This window comes from Pan troglodytes, chromosome 18 (genome assembly GCF_028858775.2).
Source record: "Pan troglodytes isolate AG18354 chromosome 18, NHGRI_mPanTro3-v2.0_pri, whole genome shotgun sequence".
In the NCBI taxonomy this organism is placed as follows: domain Eukaryota; kingdom Metazoa; phylum Chordata; class Mammalia; order Primates; family Hominidae; genus Pan; species Pan troglodytes.
This window is the reverse complement of record NC_072416.2, coordinates 45,643,696-45,662,520: the sequence shown is the minus strand read 5'-3', so window position 1 is coordinate 45,662,520 and position 18,825 is coordinate 45,643,696. Positions and strand designations below refer to the sequence as shown.

At 40.0% G+C, this 18,825-nt stretch overlaps 1 protein-coding gene across 15 annotated transcripts in view; it reads right to left on the bottom strand.

Annotated features, from left to right (window-relative positions):
* PHKB (phosphorylase kinase regulatory subunit beta) overlaps positions 1–18,825 on the bottom strand; it is a 240,879-nt gene that overhangs the window by 15,542 nt on the left and 206,512 nt on the right. For all 15 annotated transcript variants that reach the window (XM_063797099.1, XM_009430740.5, XM_063797100.1 and 12 more), the window contains one exon: positions 15,496–15,698. In XM_063797099.1, coding sequence (XP_063653169.1) covers positions 15,496–15,698 — 203 coding nt within the window. The remainder of the gene's footprint in view (positions 1–15,495; positions 15,699–18,825) is intronic.

Sequence of the window (18,825 nt, the reverse complement as noted above, 5' to 3'; positions counted from 1 at the left end):
AAGTGGTAGATACACACGACTGACCAAATCAACCTTCATATATAACCAGGTTTGACTTGAGGACAATGAATTCTTTGGGACTGCTGGAAAAGCGCAAAAGGGAATGTTAGTATTCTTCAGACAGTTCTGGGAATAAGCTTATCCTTTTAAAAACACTCTTTTTTTTTTTTTTTTTTTTTTTTTTTTTGAGACGGAGTCTTGCTCTGTCGCCCAGGCTGGAGCGCTGGAGTATAGTGGCACGATCTCGGCTCACTGCAAGCTCTGCCTCCCGGGCTCACGCCATTCTCCTGCCTCAGCTTCCTGAGTAGCTGGGACTACAGGCGCCCGCTACTACACCCAGCTAATTTTTTGTATTTTTTAGTAGAGATGGGGTTTCACTGTGTTAGCCAGGATGGGCTTGATTTCCTGACCTCGTGATCCGCCTACCTTGGCCTCCCAGAGTGCTGGGATTACAGGGGTGGGCCACCGCGCCCGGCCTAAAAACACTCTTGTTTGGAGGCTAGTAAGGATACAGTGTGTGTATTGGCATGTTTCTTTCCGATATACCACAATTAAGGAGTACAATATGAAATAAAGTACATGGAAATCTGACAGCAGTGGTAAACCAGAACACCTGAAATTTTATTTTATTTTTTTTTGAGACATGGTTTTACTTGTCGCCCAGGGTGGAGTGCAGCTGTGTGATCTTGGCTTACTGCAATGTCCACCTCAAGCAATCCTCCCATCTCACCCTCCCGAGTAACTGGGTCTACAGGCAGGCACTGCTACACCCAGCTAATTTTTAATTTTTTTGTAGAGAAGGGGTTTTGCCATGTTCCAACTGGTCTCAAACTCCTGGGCTCAAGTGATTCATCCACCTTGGCCCCTCAAAGTGCTGGGATTACAAGTATAAGACACTGCACCTGACCAGCTGAATTTTCTGGAAAAAAAAAAAAGGCATACAGAATAGAACTGATCCTTGGAAAAAATAATTTTTTTTAAAATAATCATTTTAAGATTTCAAGATAATACAAGGATCTGCTAAGTTTGCTGTTAAACAAATGATTGGAGGTGGAGCCAAGATGGCCGAATAGGAACAGCTCCAGTCTACAGTTCCCAGCGTGAGCGATGCAGAAGACGGGGGATTTCTGCATTTCCATCTGAGGTACCAGGTTCATCTCCCTAGGGAGTGCCAGACAGTGGGTGCAGGACAGTGGGTGAAGCGCACCGTGCGCGAGCCGAAGCAGGGCGAGGCATTGCCTCACTCGAGAAGCACAAGGGGTCAGGGAGTTCCCTTTCCTAGTCAAAGAAAGGGGTGACAGACAGCACCTGGAAAATCGGGTCACTCCCACCCTAATACTGCGCTTTTCCAACGTGCTTAAAAAACGGCACACCAGGAAATTATATCCCACACCTGGCTCGGAGGGTCCTATGCCCACGGAGTCTCGCTGATTGCTAGCACAGCAGTCTGAGATCAAACTGCAAGGTGGCAGCGAGGGTGGGAGAGGGGTGCCTGCCATTGCCAAGGCTTGATTAGGTAAACAAAGCAGCCAGGAAGCTCCAACTGGGTGGAGCCCACCACAGCTCAAGGAGGCCTGCCTGCCTCTGTAGGCTCCACCTCTGGGGGCAGGGCACAGACAAACAAAAAGACGGCAGTAACCTCTGAAGACTTAAATGTCCCTGTCTGACAGCTTTGAAGAGAGCAGTGGTTCTCCCAGCACACAGCTGGAGATCTGAGAACAGGCAGACTGCCTCCTCAAGTAGGTCCTTGACCCCCGAGCAGCCTAACTGGGAGGCACCCCCCAGTAGGGGCAGAATGACACCTTACACGGCCGGGTACTCCTCTGAGACAAAACTTCCAGAGGAATGATCAGGCAGCAGCATTTGCGGTTCACCAAGATCCGCTGTTCTACAGCCACTGCTGCTGATACCCAGGCAAACAGGGTCTGGAGTGGACCTCTAGCAAACTCCAACAGACCTGCAGCTGAGGGTCCTGTCTGTTAGAAGGAAAACTAACAAACAGAAAGGACATCCACACCAAAAACCCTTCTGTACATCACCATCATCAAAGATCAAAAGTAGATAAAACCACAAAGATGGGGAAAAAAATGGAGCAGAAAAACTGGAAACTCTAAAAAGCAGAGCACCTCTCCTCCTCCAAAGGAATGCAGCTCCTCACCAGCAACGGAACAAAGCTGGACAGAGAATGACTTTGATGAGCTGAGAGAAGAAGGCTTCAGACGATCAAACTACTCCGAGCTACAGGAGGAAATTCAAACCAATGGCAAAGAAGTTAAAAACTGTGAAAAAAGATTAGACGAATGGATAACTAGAATAACCAACGCAGAGAAGTCCTTAAAGGAGCTGATGGAGCTGAAAGCCAAGGCTCGAGAACTATGTGAAGAATGCAGAAGCCTCAGGAGCCGATGCGATCAACTGCAAGAAAGGGTATCAGTGATGGAAGACGAAATGAATGAAATGAAGCGAGAAGTTTAGAGAAAATAGAATAAAAAGAAACAAAGAAAGCCTCCAAGAAATATGGGACTATGTGAAAAGAGCAAATCTACATCTGATTGGTGTACCTGAAAGTGACGGGGAGAATGGAACCAAGTTGGAAAACACTCTGAGGGATATTATCCAGGACAATACTTCCCCAATCTAGCAACGCAGACGAACATTCAGATCCAGGAAATACAGAGAACGTCACAAAGATACTCCTTGAGAAGAGCAACTCCAAGACACATAATTGTCAGATTCACCAAAGTTGAAATGAAAGAAAAAATGTTAAGGGCAGCCAGAGAGAAAGGTTGGGTAACCCACAAAGGGAAGGCCATCAGACTAACAGCGGATCTCTAAGCAGAATACAAGCCAAAAGAGAGTGGGGGCCAATATTGAACATTCTTAAAGAAAAGAATTTTCAACCCAGAATTTCATATCCAGCCAAACTAAGCTTCATAAGTGAAGGAGAGATAAAATACTTTACAGACAAGCAAATGCTGAGAGATTTTGTCACCACCAGGCCTGCCCTAAAAGAGCTCCTGAAGGAAGCACTAAACATGGAATGGAACAACTGGTACCAGACACTGCAAAAACATGCCAAAATGTAAAGACCATCAAGGCTAGGAAGAAACTGCATCAACTAATGAGCAAAATAACCAGCTAACATCATAATGATGGAACCAAATACACAAATAACAATAATAACTTTAAATGTAAATGGGCTAAATGCTCCAATTAAAAGACACAGACTGGCAAACTGGATAAAGGGTCAAGACCCATCAGTGTGCTGTATTCAGGAAACCCATCTCATGTGCAGAGACACACATAGGCTCAAAATAAAGGGATGGAGGAAGATCTATCAAGCAAATGGAAAACAAAAAAAGGCAGGGGTTGCAATCCTAGTCTCTGATAAAACAGACTTTAAACCAACAAAGATCAAAAGAGACAAAGAACGCCATTACATAATGGTAAAGGGATCAATTCAACAAGAAGAGCTAACTATCCTAAATATATATGCACCCAACATAGAAGCACCCGGATTCATAAAGCAAGTCCTTAGTGACCTACAAAGAGACTTAGACTCCCACACAGTAAAAATGGGAGACTTTAACACCCCACTGTCAACATTAGACAGATCAACAAGACAGAAAGTTAACAAGGATACCCAGGAATTGAACTCAGCTCTGCACCAAGTGGACCTAATAGACATCTACAGAACTCTCCACCCCAAATCAACAGAATATACATTTTTTTCAGCACCACACCACACCTATTCCAAAATTGACCACATAGTTGGAAGTAAAGCACTCCTCAGCAAATGTAAAAGAACAGAAATTATAACAAACTGTTTCTCAGACCACAGTGCAATCAAACTAGAACTCAGGATTAAGAAACTCACTCAAACCCGCTCAACTACATGGAAACTGAACAACCTGCTCCTGAATGACTACTCGGTAAATAACAAAATAAAGGCAGAAATACGGATGTTCTTTGAAACCAATGAGAACAAAGACACAACATACCAGAATCTCTGGGACACATTCAAAGCAGTGTGTACAGGGAAATTTATAGCATTAAATGCCCACAAGAGGAAGCAGGAAAGACCCAAAATTGACATCCTAACATCACAATTAAAAGAACTAGAAAAGCAAGAGCAAACACATTCAAAAGCTAGCAGAAGGCAAGAAATAACTAAAATCAGAGCAGAACTGAAGGAAATAGAGACACAAAAAACCCTTCAAAAAAATTAATGAATCCAGGAGCTGGTTTTTTGAAAAGATCAACAAAACTGATAGACCGCTAGCAAGACTAATAAAGAAGAAAAGAGAGAAGAATCAAATAGACGCAATAAAAAAGGACAAAGGGGATATCACCACCAATCCCACAGAAATATAAACTACCGTCAGAGAATACTACAAACATCTCTACGCAAATAAACTAGAAAATCTAGAAGAAATGGATAAATTCCTCGACACATACACCCTCCCAAGACTAAACCAGGAAGAACCTGAATCTCTGAATAGACTAATAACAGGCTCTGAAATTGTGGCAAAAATTAATAGCTTACCAACCAAAAATAGTCCAGGACCAGATGGATTCACAGACAAATTCTACCAGAGGTACAAAGAGGAGCTGGTACCATTCCTTCTGAAACTATTCCAATCAATAGAAAAAGAGGGAATCCTCCCTAACTCATTTTATGAGGCCAGCATCATCCTGATACCAAAGCCTGGCAGAGACACAACCAAAAAAGAGAATTTTAGACCAATATCCTTGATGAACATTGACGCACGAATCCTCAATAAAATACTGGCAAACTGAATCCAGCAGCACATCAAAAAGCTTATCAACCATGATCAAGTGGGCTTCATCCCTGGGATGCAAGGCTGGTTCAACATACGAAAATCAATAAATGTAATCCAGCATATAAACAGAACCAAAGACAAAAACCACATGATTATCTCAATAGATGCAGAAAAGGCCTTGGACAAAATTCAACAACACTTCATGCTAAAAACTCCCAATAAATTAGGTATTGATGAGACGTATCTCAAAATAATAAGAGCTATCTATGCAAACCCACAGCCAATATCATACTGAATGGGCAAAAACTGGAAGCATTCCCTTTGAAAATGGGCACAAGACAGGGATCCCCTCTCTCACCACTCCTATTCAACATAGTGTTGGAAGTTCTGGCCAGGGCAATTAGGCAGGAGAAGGAAATAAAGGATATTCAATTAGGAAAAGAGGAAGTCAAATTGTCCCTGTTTGCAGATGACATGATTGGATATCTAGAAAACCCCATTGTCTTAGCCCAAAATCTCCTTAAGCTGATAAGCAAATTCAGCAAAGTCTGAGGATACAAAATCAATGTGCAAAAATCACAAGCATTCTTAGACACCAATAACAGACAAACAGAGAGCCAAATCATGAGTGAACTCCCATTCACAATTGCTTCAAAGAGAATAAAATACCTAGGAATTCAACTTACAAGGAATGTGAAGGACCTCTTCAAGGAGAACTACAAACCACTGCTCAATGAAATAAAAGAGGCCACAAACAAATGGAAGAACATTCCATGCTCATGGGTAGGAAGAATCAATATCATGAAAATGGCCATACTGCCCAAGGTAATTTATAGATTCAATGCCATCCCCATCAAGCTACCAATGACTTTTTTCACAGAATTGGAAAAAACTTCTTTAAAGTACATATGGAACCGAAAAAGAGCCCGCATTGCCAAGTCAATCCTAAGCCAAAAGAACAAAGCTGGAGGCATCACACTACCTGCTTCAAACTATATTACAAGGCCACAGTAATCAAAACAGCATGGTACTGGTACCAAAACAGAGATATAGACCAATGGAACAGAACAGAGCCCTCAGAAATAATGCTGCATATCTACAACCATCTGATCTTTGACAAACCTGAGAAAAACAAGCAATGGGGAAAGTATTCCCTATTTAATAAATGGGGCTGGGAAAACTGGCTAGCCATATGTAGAAAGCTGAAATTTGATGCCTTCCTTACACCTTATACAAAAATCAATTCAAGATGGATTAAAGACTTACATGTTAGACCTAAAACCATAAAAACCCTAGAAGAAAACCTAGGCAATACCATTCAGGACACAGGCATGGGTAAGGACTGCATGTCTAAAACACCAAAAGCAATGGCAACAAAAGACAAAATTGACAAATGGGATCTAATTAAACTAAAGAGCTTCTGCACAGCAAAAGAAACTACCATCAGAGTGAACAGGCAACCTACAGAATGGGAGAAAATTTTTGCAACCTACTCATCTGACAAAGGGCTAATATCCAGAATCTACAATGAACTCAAACAAGTTTACAAGAAAAAAACAAACAACCCCATCAAAAAGTGGGCGAAGGACATGAACAGACACTTCTCAAAAGAAGACATTTATGCAGCCAAAAAACACATGAAAAAATGCTCATCATCACTGGCCATCAGAGAAATGCAAATCAAAACCACAAAGAGATATCATCTCACACCAGTTAGAGTGGTGATCATTAAAAAGTCAGGAAACAACAGGTGCTGGAGAGGATGTGGAGAAAGAGGAACACTTTTACACTGTTGGTGGGACTCTGAACTAGTTCAACCACTGTGGAAGTCAGTGTGGCGATTCCTCAGGGATCTAGAACTAGAAATACCATTTGACCCAGCCATCCCATTACTGGGTATATACCCAAAGGATTATAAATCATGCTGCTATAAAGACACATGCATACGTATGTTTATTGTGGCACTATTCACAATAGCAAAGACTTGGAATCAACCCAAATGTCCAACAACGATAGACTGGATTAAGAAAATGTGGCACATATACACCATGGAATACTATGCAGCCATAAAAAATGAAGAGTTCAGGTCCTTTGTAGGGACATGGATGAAACTGGAAACCATCATTCTCAGCAAACTATCGCGAGGACAAAAAACCAAACACCGTATGTTCTCACTCATAGGTGGGAACTAAACAATGAGAACACATGGACACAGGAAGGGGAATATCACACTCCGGGGACTGTTGTGGGGTCGGGGGAGGGGGGAGGGATAGCATTAGGAGTTAATGGGTGCAGCACACCAACATGGCAGATGTATACATATGTAACAAAGCTGCACATTGTGCACATGTAACCTAAAACTTAAAGTATATATAAAAAAAAGATTAGATGATTTTGTGCATTTAACTAAGCCATATTCTATGGACTGAATTCTTTCTCCCCCTCCAAATTCATATGTTGAAGCCCTAACTCCAGTGTAATGGTATCTGGAGATGGGGTCTTTGGGAGGTAATCAGGTTTAGATGAGGTCATGAGGTTGGGGCCCTTATGCTGGGATTAGTACCCTTATAAGAAGATACATCACAGAGCTCTCTCTCTCCATCAGAGGACACAGGACACAGAAGGCAGCCATCTGCAAGCCAGGAGGAGAGCCCTCACCAGAAACCAAATCGGGAGGGACCCTGACCTTGGCCTTTCCAGCCTGCAGATTGTGAGAAAATAAATTTCTGTGTTTAAGCCATTCCATCTATGGCATTTTGTTACGGAAGCCAGAGCTGACACACCAAATGACAGACGATGGGAAAGTTGCAAGAAGGGACTTTTTTTGCTTGATTCATATTAATATGGAGAGGAATACAATTTGATGAGGCAAACTGAGCTATCTGTTTGGTGACTGAAGGATGTGGATTCCCTCTATCACTGATCCAATCACAATAGAATAGAGGTTGGGGAGCTTCATCGTCTCACCTCCTTACCTCATATCAAATGTCAAAAGCAAAGACCTCAGAATGAGTATCAGAAGCGTGCTAATGAACTTGGTGCTGTAATTATTTTCTCTTTCCTTTAGTGCATAAGCAATGTTATAGTCTGCTATCTATGACAACAATGGCTCTCTCTAAGCTTCGGATGTGTGATCCACAGATATAGTTTCGGGCATCAGAGGACAAGGTACGTCTGGATCATAATTGCTTACAGAGGATGCTCTGGCAGTATGAAAAGCAGAGATGAAAAAGACTTGATAACACATATCCTCTGGGGTTATCTCTAAGTAAAGCTTGACTGACAGACCTGCAGCAGAAAGCAGTTGATTGGAGGTCTTTACAGTAATGGGCCTGTCAGGAACTTGATCTATTTCAACAGGAAAGCTGAAGTACAAATCAATAATGAGACAGCAAATCAAATCATTATCAGACCAGAATACCATTCCTGTGAGCAGGTTAATTTTGTTCACTGGAGTGCCTGATAGCAGTAAAGTTGAAGAAATTGCATTGGCAAGATTAACCTTGGAAAAAAGAGAAAAGAGACATGGTGCTATTGGCTTAAAAGCAATTGAAGTAGTGGGTAATGCAAATAAATAAAATTTAAAAAAACACTAAGAGAGAGTAGTTAAACCTGAGATAAAAGTATACTCAATGCAAGGGAATTCTGGTTAAGATGTACCATGATTAAGGCAAATGTTCTTATTTCTTACGGCCATTCAGTCTAGTGAATGCTGGCATCCAAGAAGAATATGGTATCAAAACATGACCAATCAATCAATCTCTTTAATCATAATTAACATTTAAAAGAGAGAAACAATAGCAAAAAGCCAAGTAAGAATGAGTCTGATGTGCTTATTGTACCATAAGGCAGTAAAAAAAGAATACATTCTATAAATCCCCTCCCTTTCTTTTAAAATTGTGCTACAACCACTACAATACACAAAGGACTAACTCAGAAACAGTTACATGTTCAACAATTTATAGGAAATTTGACATTCAAAGACTTTATAAGTGAATAATTTGCTCACCAATTTTAAGCAAACTAAAAACCTTCCAGGGACTAATTCAAGGTAAAATCTGTAAAGAAACATACTGAGTATATATTTGCTGCTGCTAATAAACAAATATGCAAGGGGCCCATTCACTTAAAGGGGTTGAGGCCTTAGTATAATTTATTGAGGATGAAGTCTAATAAAAACATAGAAGACACAAAAGTATCTTTTTACTCTTCAGAGGGGCACTATCACAAGCCCCACAGACAGGATGACAGTTATCTGAAGTTGTCTGATATCCCTAGGGCAGAAACAGCATTCCCAAGCCTTTATTACTGTGGTGGAAGAGTGCTGTGGGCGTAGGTCTGAAGGGATTTTAGGGTGTTTGCCACAGGTGTCGTGAGTGTCTACCAGGTGACGGAGAGGTGACATCATGTTAGATGGCAAGAGATCATCCCAATGGGATTCTGAGATGGAGTTTCCATATGAGATGCTTTGGGATCATTCCACTGGGCCTACAGGGGCCTCAACCATGGCTGAAAGGGCCCCCTCCTCCAAGGTGAACTTCTCTTGTGAGAGCACACGGCCTTTGCAAACCTAGGACCAGAAGACAAGAATGAGTGAGATGGAGACAGAGAGAGAGAGAGAGAGAGAGAGTGTGAGTGTGTGTGTGTGTGTGTGTGTGTGTGTGTGTGTGTGTGTGTTGGGAGAAGAGGGAGGTTCCTCCTACGGCACCTTGAGATTTGTGGTGTGTAAAAAGCAATCCTCAGATGGAGCTGTTCTCCAAATGTCATGGGGAGAAGACCTCAAATTATCAAATACCACAGTGATAATGTTGAAGCTCTGCCCTTGCAAAACATCTTCACATTTTTTACCCAGAATCACCACATCCAACGAGGACACCAAAGCAGGGATAGCCCCGCTGTTACTGACCAGGGTAACAGGGGTGGAAGAGGGGTTGGGGAGCATGAACTCTGCATCACTCACACTAGTTCCAAATCCTGGTTCTTGGCCTGTGACCTTGGGAAAGTTATCTAATTTTGCAGAATTTCAAGCAGCTTGTGTGTAAACTTACAGAGTTTTTGTTGAGGATTATCTGAGATAACCCAAAGGGCAAGCACCTAGAAAATGGGCCCTCAGCAAACATTAGATCTCTTCCTCTGAACATAAGAAAGGGGAACTCATTTGCCTGAGATAGTCACTTAAGTTACTGGCAGAAATGGGAATAAAATTCAAGGCTTTCCACTTGTAACTCTCAAATTGGTGTTATCCAGAGAGCTGAATTCAGTGGCAGGGGTGGTTTTGCCTTAGGGGAGGTGGAAGATTTTCCGTAGAGGAGTTACGCGGCAACTGTCTACCATTTGTCCTTATCCCTGTGTCTCTATCTTTGCTGGTTCCAGTAAACAGTACCAAGGGCTCAGTGCATATTCACTAGCTCACACATTTTGGACTGGCTGTTAACTTCGAACAATGACATCTGCCCTGGACCTACAAAGACGGGTTAGTCTTCAGGAAAATATTATTTCCTCTGCAAATACTGACCTTGAAAGTATGACAAAATATAATTTCAAATTATTCTTATGCTTTGCCTCCTAAACCAATGTTAATGCAGCAACAGGCAGGCAGGTTTACATTTCAGAAAGCTTTTTTTGTGTGGTTAACATGAGGCTCTGTATTTGCCAGAGGTATCCTAGAATATTACAAGGAAGTGAAAAGTCTGCTCTAGACTTCTCTGAACTTTTCATAGCATCTTAATATTAGGTTAGTGCAAAGCATTTGTGGTTTCAGCCACTACTTTCAATGGCAAAAACCATGATTACTTTTGCACGAACACAATATATCTACTGTAGTATACAAGCGGCCAACTTAGAATCATCCCATTTTCTCTGTCTTGTGATGAATAAAGGTGCAAAATCTCATTTATTCGGTCTGTTAACTTGTACCTACTCAAGTTCCTTACACTGTAAAATGCTCAACAGTACTGATCCTAGATTGGAGGCCTGGCAGACAAAAGACCAAAAAAAATAAAAATCTGGCATCTGGCACATCATAGTTACTACATGAACTTGAATACAATAGGGATCATAAATTGAAATCATGTATGAGAGATCATAAAGGCCAGAAAGTTTTAGAAATAAACACTAAAGCCTGTTTCTGTGAGATAATGGCAATAGTATACAGAAGCAAAAACATGCAGAAAGTACTCAAGACTGAAGAATAAGAACACTGGAGTCAGGCAGACCTGAGTGTAAATCCCAGTTCTTCCACTTACTGACAAAGACAGCCCATGTACACTCTCCAAATCTCAATTTCTTTGTTGTAAAATGGTGGTTCTAGTGCCTACTTCAAAGTTGTTGTAGGGATTAAAACAGATAATATATGTGAAGAATTTTTATTCTTCTTCTATTATTCATTGCTTAGCATATAACGGATATTCAATGAATAATATTTGTGGCTATAGTGATGGAGGAAGAGGAGGAGGATGGTTTACTAGAGTGATCTTTTGAGTTCAATGATCACGTTATTTAAACTTGTCTCCTCTTAGATCGTTACTGGAAACACTGCTAAGAGATGTATGATTGTAAGGCAACCTGTCCTATACTCTGATATGATTAATTACACCATTCCATTAATAACTCCGTGGAGAAAAGTGCTACATCCTGATATCTTCTGTAAATATGAATGGACTTTCATAAAAACAAGGCCCTGTTTAACTTGGTGATTTAATTAAATCTTCTTTTATACTTAATTCCAATATCATGTGGCACAAAATCAAGTATGTTTATCAAAATTAAGAGCCATTTACTTCTCTAAGAGTACAGAGACATGCTTTCTTTTTGCTATTACTAAATTCCACATTACTAGCTCAAAGCAAACCACCTGACTCTGCTTATATACCGTATGTTAAACAATCCAATATTTATTGAGTATCTCTGATGAAAGAGACTGTAAGACAGACGGGAAGTAATACGAGATCTAGTTCCTACCCTTAGCAGAAGGAAATTTCTTAAATAAATCACTCCTTAATAAAAAAAAAAATACCAGATTGCTCCCCAACTGAAATAGTCCCAGTGGTTAGAACTGATCTCGTGAGACCCACATAAGAGTGAAATGTACATCATAAGTCAGGCAGGGACACTATTAATACTCGCAATGAGAATATAATGCCACAATTCCAGAATGAGTTTCAGGACGGTGAATAATTAAGGTTTCATAGCAAATTTCTTTATGAGTCAGTTGACTGTTAAATACTAAGTCACATGTTGCCACCTGACATTTTTACTTTGGGTAACACAGTATAAGGAAAAATGGTATGTCATTTCTCATGGAAAGCACCGAACATACAGAGTAACAGATATAAAAACAGAAAGAATGCTATTTTTAGAATAAATATCCATTCCCATGAATAGAAAGAAGCATCAGGTTAGAGTTGAATTCAAGAAAGGGAATTACATGAGATTTGTAGAGGACCTAAATTAGCTTAAAATGCTGAATAAGCAGTAAAGGAAAAACTACTATAGACTGAAAAACACAGCAGTGTAAAATCTTGGGAAACTGTTTACCTTCACTCTAAGGCTTTGTTGAAACCTCTGCAAGGATGGCTGTCATTTGAAAAGGCTCCCTGAACACTTACTACACTTATTTCAAAGAATGTGCTTTGGAAGACTTATAACCTATACTTCTCAGTCTGTCTCAGATCAATGCCTGAGTCTGTGACAATAGAGTACTTTTATACCATGTACGGAGATGGAGAATCACATTTCTTTTCATTTGGAGTTAACTCACATGAAAGAACCATTTCTCTATCCTCATGTGGAGTCAAGAGGTTGGAGTTGAAAATATCAGGGCAAACAGACTGAACAAATCAGGATATAACTCAAAGTTCTTATAACTGATTCAAAATAGCTCCGAATCTTTGAAAGAAACTATTTTAAGGGATAAGAGTGAAGGTCAAATTCTATGCAGGTAATTTACTTTCAGTCAAAAGAAAGAAGAGACAAAGATAAGGAAATTTGACTGAAATATACTGTAGTTGAAATCAGGCAAATCACTTAAAAATAATAAGCTAAAGTAATTTTTAAAATAATACTGAAAAATGTAACTTAGAAAGTAGAAATCTCCTAGAGAAAGTAACTGACACCAATTTGATATATATTTTTCAGATACTTTTGCACACATACATTACACAGATATATGTATGGTATTATTATTGTTCTTTTATAAAAAGTGGAACAATACACTGCATCTTTTTTTACATTTATCTAGGACATTCATAAATGTCAGTATATAGGACTTTATGTTGTTCACTGTAGGTAGCACAGCATTTTTTATATGGCTAAAAACCAATTTATTCAAACTATTTCCTACTAATGAACATCTAGGTTGTTCGCAATGTTTCACTATTTCGGATAATGCTGAAAGGAAGACTGCTGCAAAATATATCTTTATGGTACTTGTGTGAATACTGTGAACTCCTTGGATGAGAACTGATGAATTACGATGTATGCAGATATTGCCAAATAGGCAATGCATTTTTCACATGTGATTTTGAAGGAAAAAATGGGTAATAATGTTTAAAAAAGTACGTCACATTTATGTGTAAAACTAGTGGAATGAAAAGGAGCTCAACCCAACAATAAACAGAAAACGAAAAAAGTTATAAGAAAGCATGGTAAATATAAAGTATAAAATGTAGAAATAGGTCAAAATGTAAAAGAAAGAAAACAAATATGAAATATATATTTCTATTAAAAGACAACATTATGTATATAGTTAATACTACTGTACTGTATATTTAAAAATGGTTAAGATGGTAAATTTTATGTTACATGCTTCTTATAAGATGCTCTCAGAGTATATTAATAAATACAGCATAGTGCTGAATATAAAAACATACATAATACATACAAAATTATAAAAGAACATTGAATGCAAAAAGGATGGAAGACAATATAGCAAGCTAATAATGACAGATGGAGAAAGGTATGGCAATAATATTTGACAAACATAATTCAATTGTTTTTTATGCATGGTAACAGTACTGTGTTTATGCTTTGAAAAAGTTCTTATGTTTTTGAGATACAAATTTAAGTATTTACAGATTAGAAGACATGGATTTGCCTTTCAAAACTGACAGGGTACTGTGGGAGCAGGTGGGTAGTAGATGGGGGTATGGGTGAAGTAAGACGGACCAGATGATAATATTGTTGAGGCTGGCTGATAGTTTGGGCACATAAGTCTGTATTATACTAGTCTCTGTATTTTTGTAAATGTTTGAAGTTTAAAAAAAAAGTTGAAAAGTAATCAATGACATGAAGATATATTGGTAAAAGTTATGAAGAGACATGGACAAAATCAAAGTTTTAAACTACATAAAGCAGCCAGGTGAGGTGGCTCACACCTGTAATCCCAGTACTTTGGGAGGCTGAGGCAGGCAGATCACTAAAGGTAAAGAGTTCAAGACCAGCTTGGCCAACATGGTGAAACCCTGTCTCTACTAAAAATACAAAAATTAGCTGGGTGTGGTGGTGCACGCTTGTAATCCCAGCCACTTGGGAGTCTGAGGTGGAAAGATTGCTTGAACCTGGGAGGCAGCAGTTGCAGTGAGCTGAGATCGCACCACTGCACTCTAGCCTGTGTGATAGGAATGAGACTCCATCTCAAAAAACAAAAAACAACTACATAAAGCAAAACTGATACAAATAAAAATGCAAGGAGAAATTGATACAACCACAATTATAATGAGAAATTAAGAGTTTTATCAGCAATGACCAAATAGAGATAGTAAAGATATTAAAATTCCAGTTTTACAGTTAGCAAGCTACATATACTTATTTCACACTCACACACATACATGTATGTTTGCACCCAACAGAGAATGTATATTCTTTTCAAACACTTGAGAAACACCCTCTAAATTTGGCCACCTGTTAGATTACACTATAAGCTCAGATATCATTGGGCTCTTTTACAATCAGGACATACTCACATGATACTTGTACAAAAAGAAACATTTATACTTCCTTAGCTTGTCATAGACTTTTAAAACATATCTCATTTCATTTTCATATAAAACAAAGAAACTGGTATTAAAGTGAGGCTAGAGAGGTTCAGTCATTTATCCAAGGTTACTGAGACAACAATGGCAGTTGGAACTTGAACTCAGTTCTGCTGAATTCCAGAGCCTGGTTAATTTTTCCTACACCATGCTGCCTCATAAAATTCTTGATTACAAATATTCAGGATCATCAGAGCCTTATTTTGATTTCTTCTCCAAGAACAACAATATTAAAAATCAATAAATAGATTTTGGTAGAAAATGGGTATAGAATATTCTTAAAAGGACCAAATTTTTATCTGGATGTGTCCTCCTGACAGTTTTACTGAAAATCATTCTTCTCTTAAGGCCTATCCATTTTATTTCTAGGAATTTTTGCAAGTACTGTGCTTAGCGTTTTACACGACACAGTTGTTGAAATTTCTGGGGTTTGATTTTACCAGACAAAGGAGTTACTTCACTATGTCTAACTCGGGTGTGAAATAAACATTAAGGATTCTTTCAGGCTAGTGGCATTTATTTTTCATACCCCCAGATATTGCCTGCATGGCTTAGAGGACAGGTGCTCTTTGCTGAATACTCACCAGACACCAGGAACATTGCTTCACTTGGAGAGGCCGGGTCTGTTAGAGGACAACTTGAACAATTCTCTTTATGCAAATGCAAAGGACTTCACTCACCCGATTCTTATTTTCAGCATGCCACTGAATAACTCAGGGTTATTGGAGATGATCCAGCCAATATGGATGACCAGTTCTTGCTGAATGACCGCTTCCCTCTCATCATGGGTGTTACACTTATAATAGATGATGTTTTGAATCACTCTTGGAGACAAAGGATTAGATATAACTTCTTCTTCATGCCCAAAGGCACCCAGAGTTACCTACGAGTAGCAGAATTTTATTGTAAAATTCTCCTAGCTACTAAAAGATAAAAATTAAAAAAAATCAAGGCTCAGAATGACTGGCAGGCTGAAATTACTCTATATAAGCTAGGGAATTAGGTAGAATAACTGTTCCTGGTATTTATTAAAATGGCTTTCAAAGCGTGACTCCCACTGGAATTCATGATGGTTCACAGTCTAGTCTAAAATATAAGGGCAGGTGAGGGTTCCAGTTAGGGGAGTGGAGGTGAGTGGATAAAAGCAGGGAAGGAATATAAATAACTATTAAGTTAAAATTATTCTGAATGACTTTAGTACTAAAACTCCCCAGAGAAACCAGAACAGGTTGAAGAGTTTCACTTTACTGCAGTCTACACAATTTGGTATTTGAGAGAGAAACTTTTTGATTCTTTCATAGTTTCTCAGGCAGATTCTTTTGCCTCAGCAACACTATAACCTTTCAAAGGCAGGTGTGAGGCCACCCAGTTCCTGTGTAGCCCTCATTTTTCTGGGCATAATGCAAGGTGCCTGGTGAAGGTTAAAATATGTGGTGACAGATCTCTCACCTGTGGAGGGGAAGGAACAGGCTGCCCACAGCCTGGGACAGGAGACAGCATAGAGTGAAATGGCCAAAAAAACTCCAGGCAGAATGCTGCTGAAGCTGGCAAGGGGAATAAGCTGGTCTCTCTCTCTCCTCTATACCTGGCATTCTTCTCCCAGGGGACTCTGCAGGCCGCCCTTCTCCCTGAATACCCCTTTCCATCTCTTTTCCATGTACAGTGTACAATTATAAAAGGCAAGAAAAAAGAATAGCATATCAAAGGCCACAGAGATGAGGGGAGAGAGCAGAACATGGAGTCTATTGCCTCAATTTTGTAATGGAGTGAAAACTGTGAACTGCTGGTTTATTATATCACAAGTGGCATGAACCAGTTAGTCTGCGTGTGAATACTTTTATTAAAATGTCAGTGTGTAAAGAAAACAAACAGAAGGCACATCATTGCCTCTAGAAGCAATGATGACTAAGCCATGATTTCATTCCACAGAGTTTGAGGTGATCCGAATGTGCTTGGTAGAAACAATATTACTTCAGTGCTTAGGGTGGCATTTGAATAACGCACGAGTAAAAATTCTGAATGCTCCATTCTCATTTCTTTTTTGTAAAGAGGTAAGATGCGGTCAGAGAATGGACTCCATGCCTCTGGTAATGAAGCTGAGCTACTGGCCTCCGAGTCTTGCCCAGCTCTGTAAGTGACTGTTACCCTGGGAGACACGCTAGTGGGATGAGCAATGGTCCAGGCACAACCTTAGGGCAGGCTCTGAGGCTTCCAGGATGTAGGAGCAGGATCTCAGGACCACAGGCTGCAAGCCCCCTTTAGATATTGTGTAGATTGGACAGAACCAACCCTAACCCACCCTTTCTCCCAGTGTCAGGTGCTGATGACCTTGAAGGTCTCCAAAAGCTTCTGAATGTTCATATGCAGAGTTAACTCTCTTTTCAGAAATGCTACAAGGATCTAAAATCCAAGGAAAAATATCTTCTCAAAGCCTGTTTAACTTTCTTTCAGAGGTGGCTTGGTTCAGGGTAAAAACACAAGACTCTGGCTGGAGGTGAGAATTCTGGTGAGAAAAGGCACTAGATAAGTTACTTCCTGTATTTTGGTCTGTTTTAGCCAACAAACAGGGATAAAAATTCTACCTCTCAATAATTTGGAGAAAATAACATATATGAAGTGATTTAACTTTTTCTTAGGAGTTTTATATTTTTTCTTTTTAATTTCTTTAAATGACAGGGTATTGCTGTGTTGCCCAGGCTGGAGTGTATGATCACAGCTCACTACAGCCTCAAACTCTTGGGCTCAAGCAATCCTCCTACCTCAGCTTCCCAAGGCACTGAAACCAAAGGCATGTGCCACCAGGCCCAGCTATTTTTTTTTTCTTTTTTTTGCAGAGATAGGGTCTTGCTATGTGCTCAGGCTGGTCTCGAATTCCTGGCCTCAAGTGATCCTCCCACCTTGGCCCCCAAAGTGTTTGGATTACAGGTGTGAGCCACCATGCCCAGCAGGAATCTTTTATCTTTTATTAGTACAATTATTTTTAATTATTAAATATTACAGGAAACAATAAATAGCTTATTATTCTAACATTTCAAAAGCTAAATGTAAGGATGAATAATTTTAATCTTAATGAATTAAGAGCCCTGAAATATGACCAATGGGTTGATTCCACTGAAGAGCGTTAAAATACTTCATATTACTAAAGATTATTATATCCCCAGATTAACTCTCAGGAAAACACAATAAAGCACATATATTCCCAGAGAAGAGACAGAGAGTAAGTGGACAGGTTTTCATTCTAATCAAAGGATGATTCAGCCAGGTAAATTAGAGCTTATAGAAAACAAAACAGAAAATGAGCAGCCACACCCCACATGCAAGGCTCAATTCAACCAACATTCACCAAGTGCTTTTTCCAAGCAAGGCCCCATGCTGGGCACACTGGGACGTGTACTGGACAAGACCCAGACTCTGACCCCTGGGGGTTCACAGCTTACCATGAGGTAAGAGACACACATTCAAATGAACTGGGACCCAGGGCAGATTGTGGGAATTGTCACAGACCTATTGTGAGAATCCAGAGAGAGAGACCACTGCTAACTGGAGATGGCTCCGTGAGGAGGAGGTGACAGAGTTGGCCCTGGTGAATGGGGAGGAGCTGGGGTTAGAGATGGCCTGGGGCAGGGGATCTGGGGAGCAGCACTGGCACGCAAAGACCCTGGCTGGGCATGAACACCATGCTTTCTAAGTGGGGAGATCTCATGTGGAGCAGAAGGGAAGATGCGCCCTTCGCTGTTCACCTACCTCTGCTCTGCCTATCCGAAACCTGTCTGGAGTACTTCAGTAGTTATTGGTCCATTTTCTACATTAGCATCTGCATTGATCTCAACACAGGAGTTGAAGATTATAGCTCTAAGGTGCAGCAGGAAAGGGGAAGGCCCATTTAATAACTTTCCGACTAGATTTTGCTTGGGGAAGGAGACTTTGATAGAAAGTGCCTGAGCCCTTATAAATCTGATTGTAAGAGGCCTATGACATTGAGGTTTGCCAGACTTAAAATTAAGGGTCCT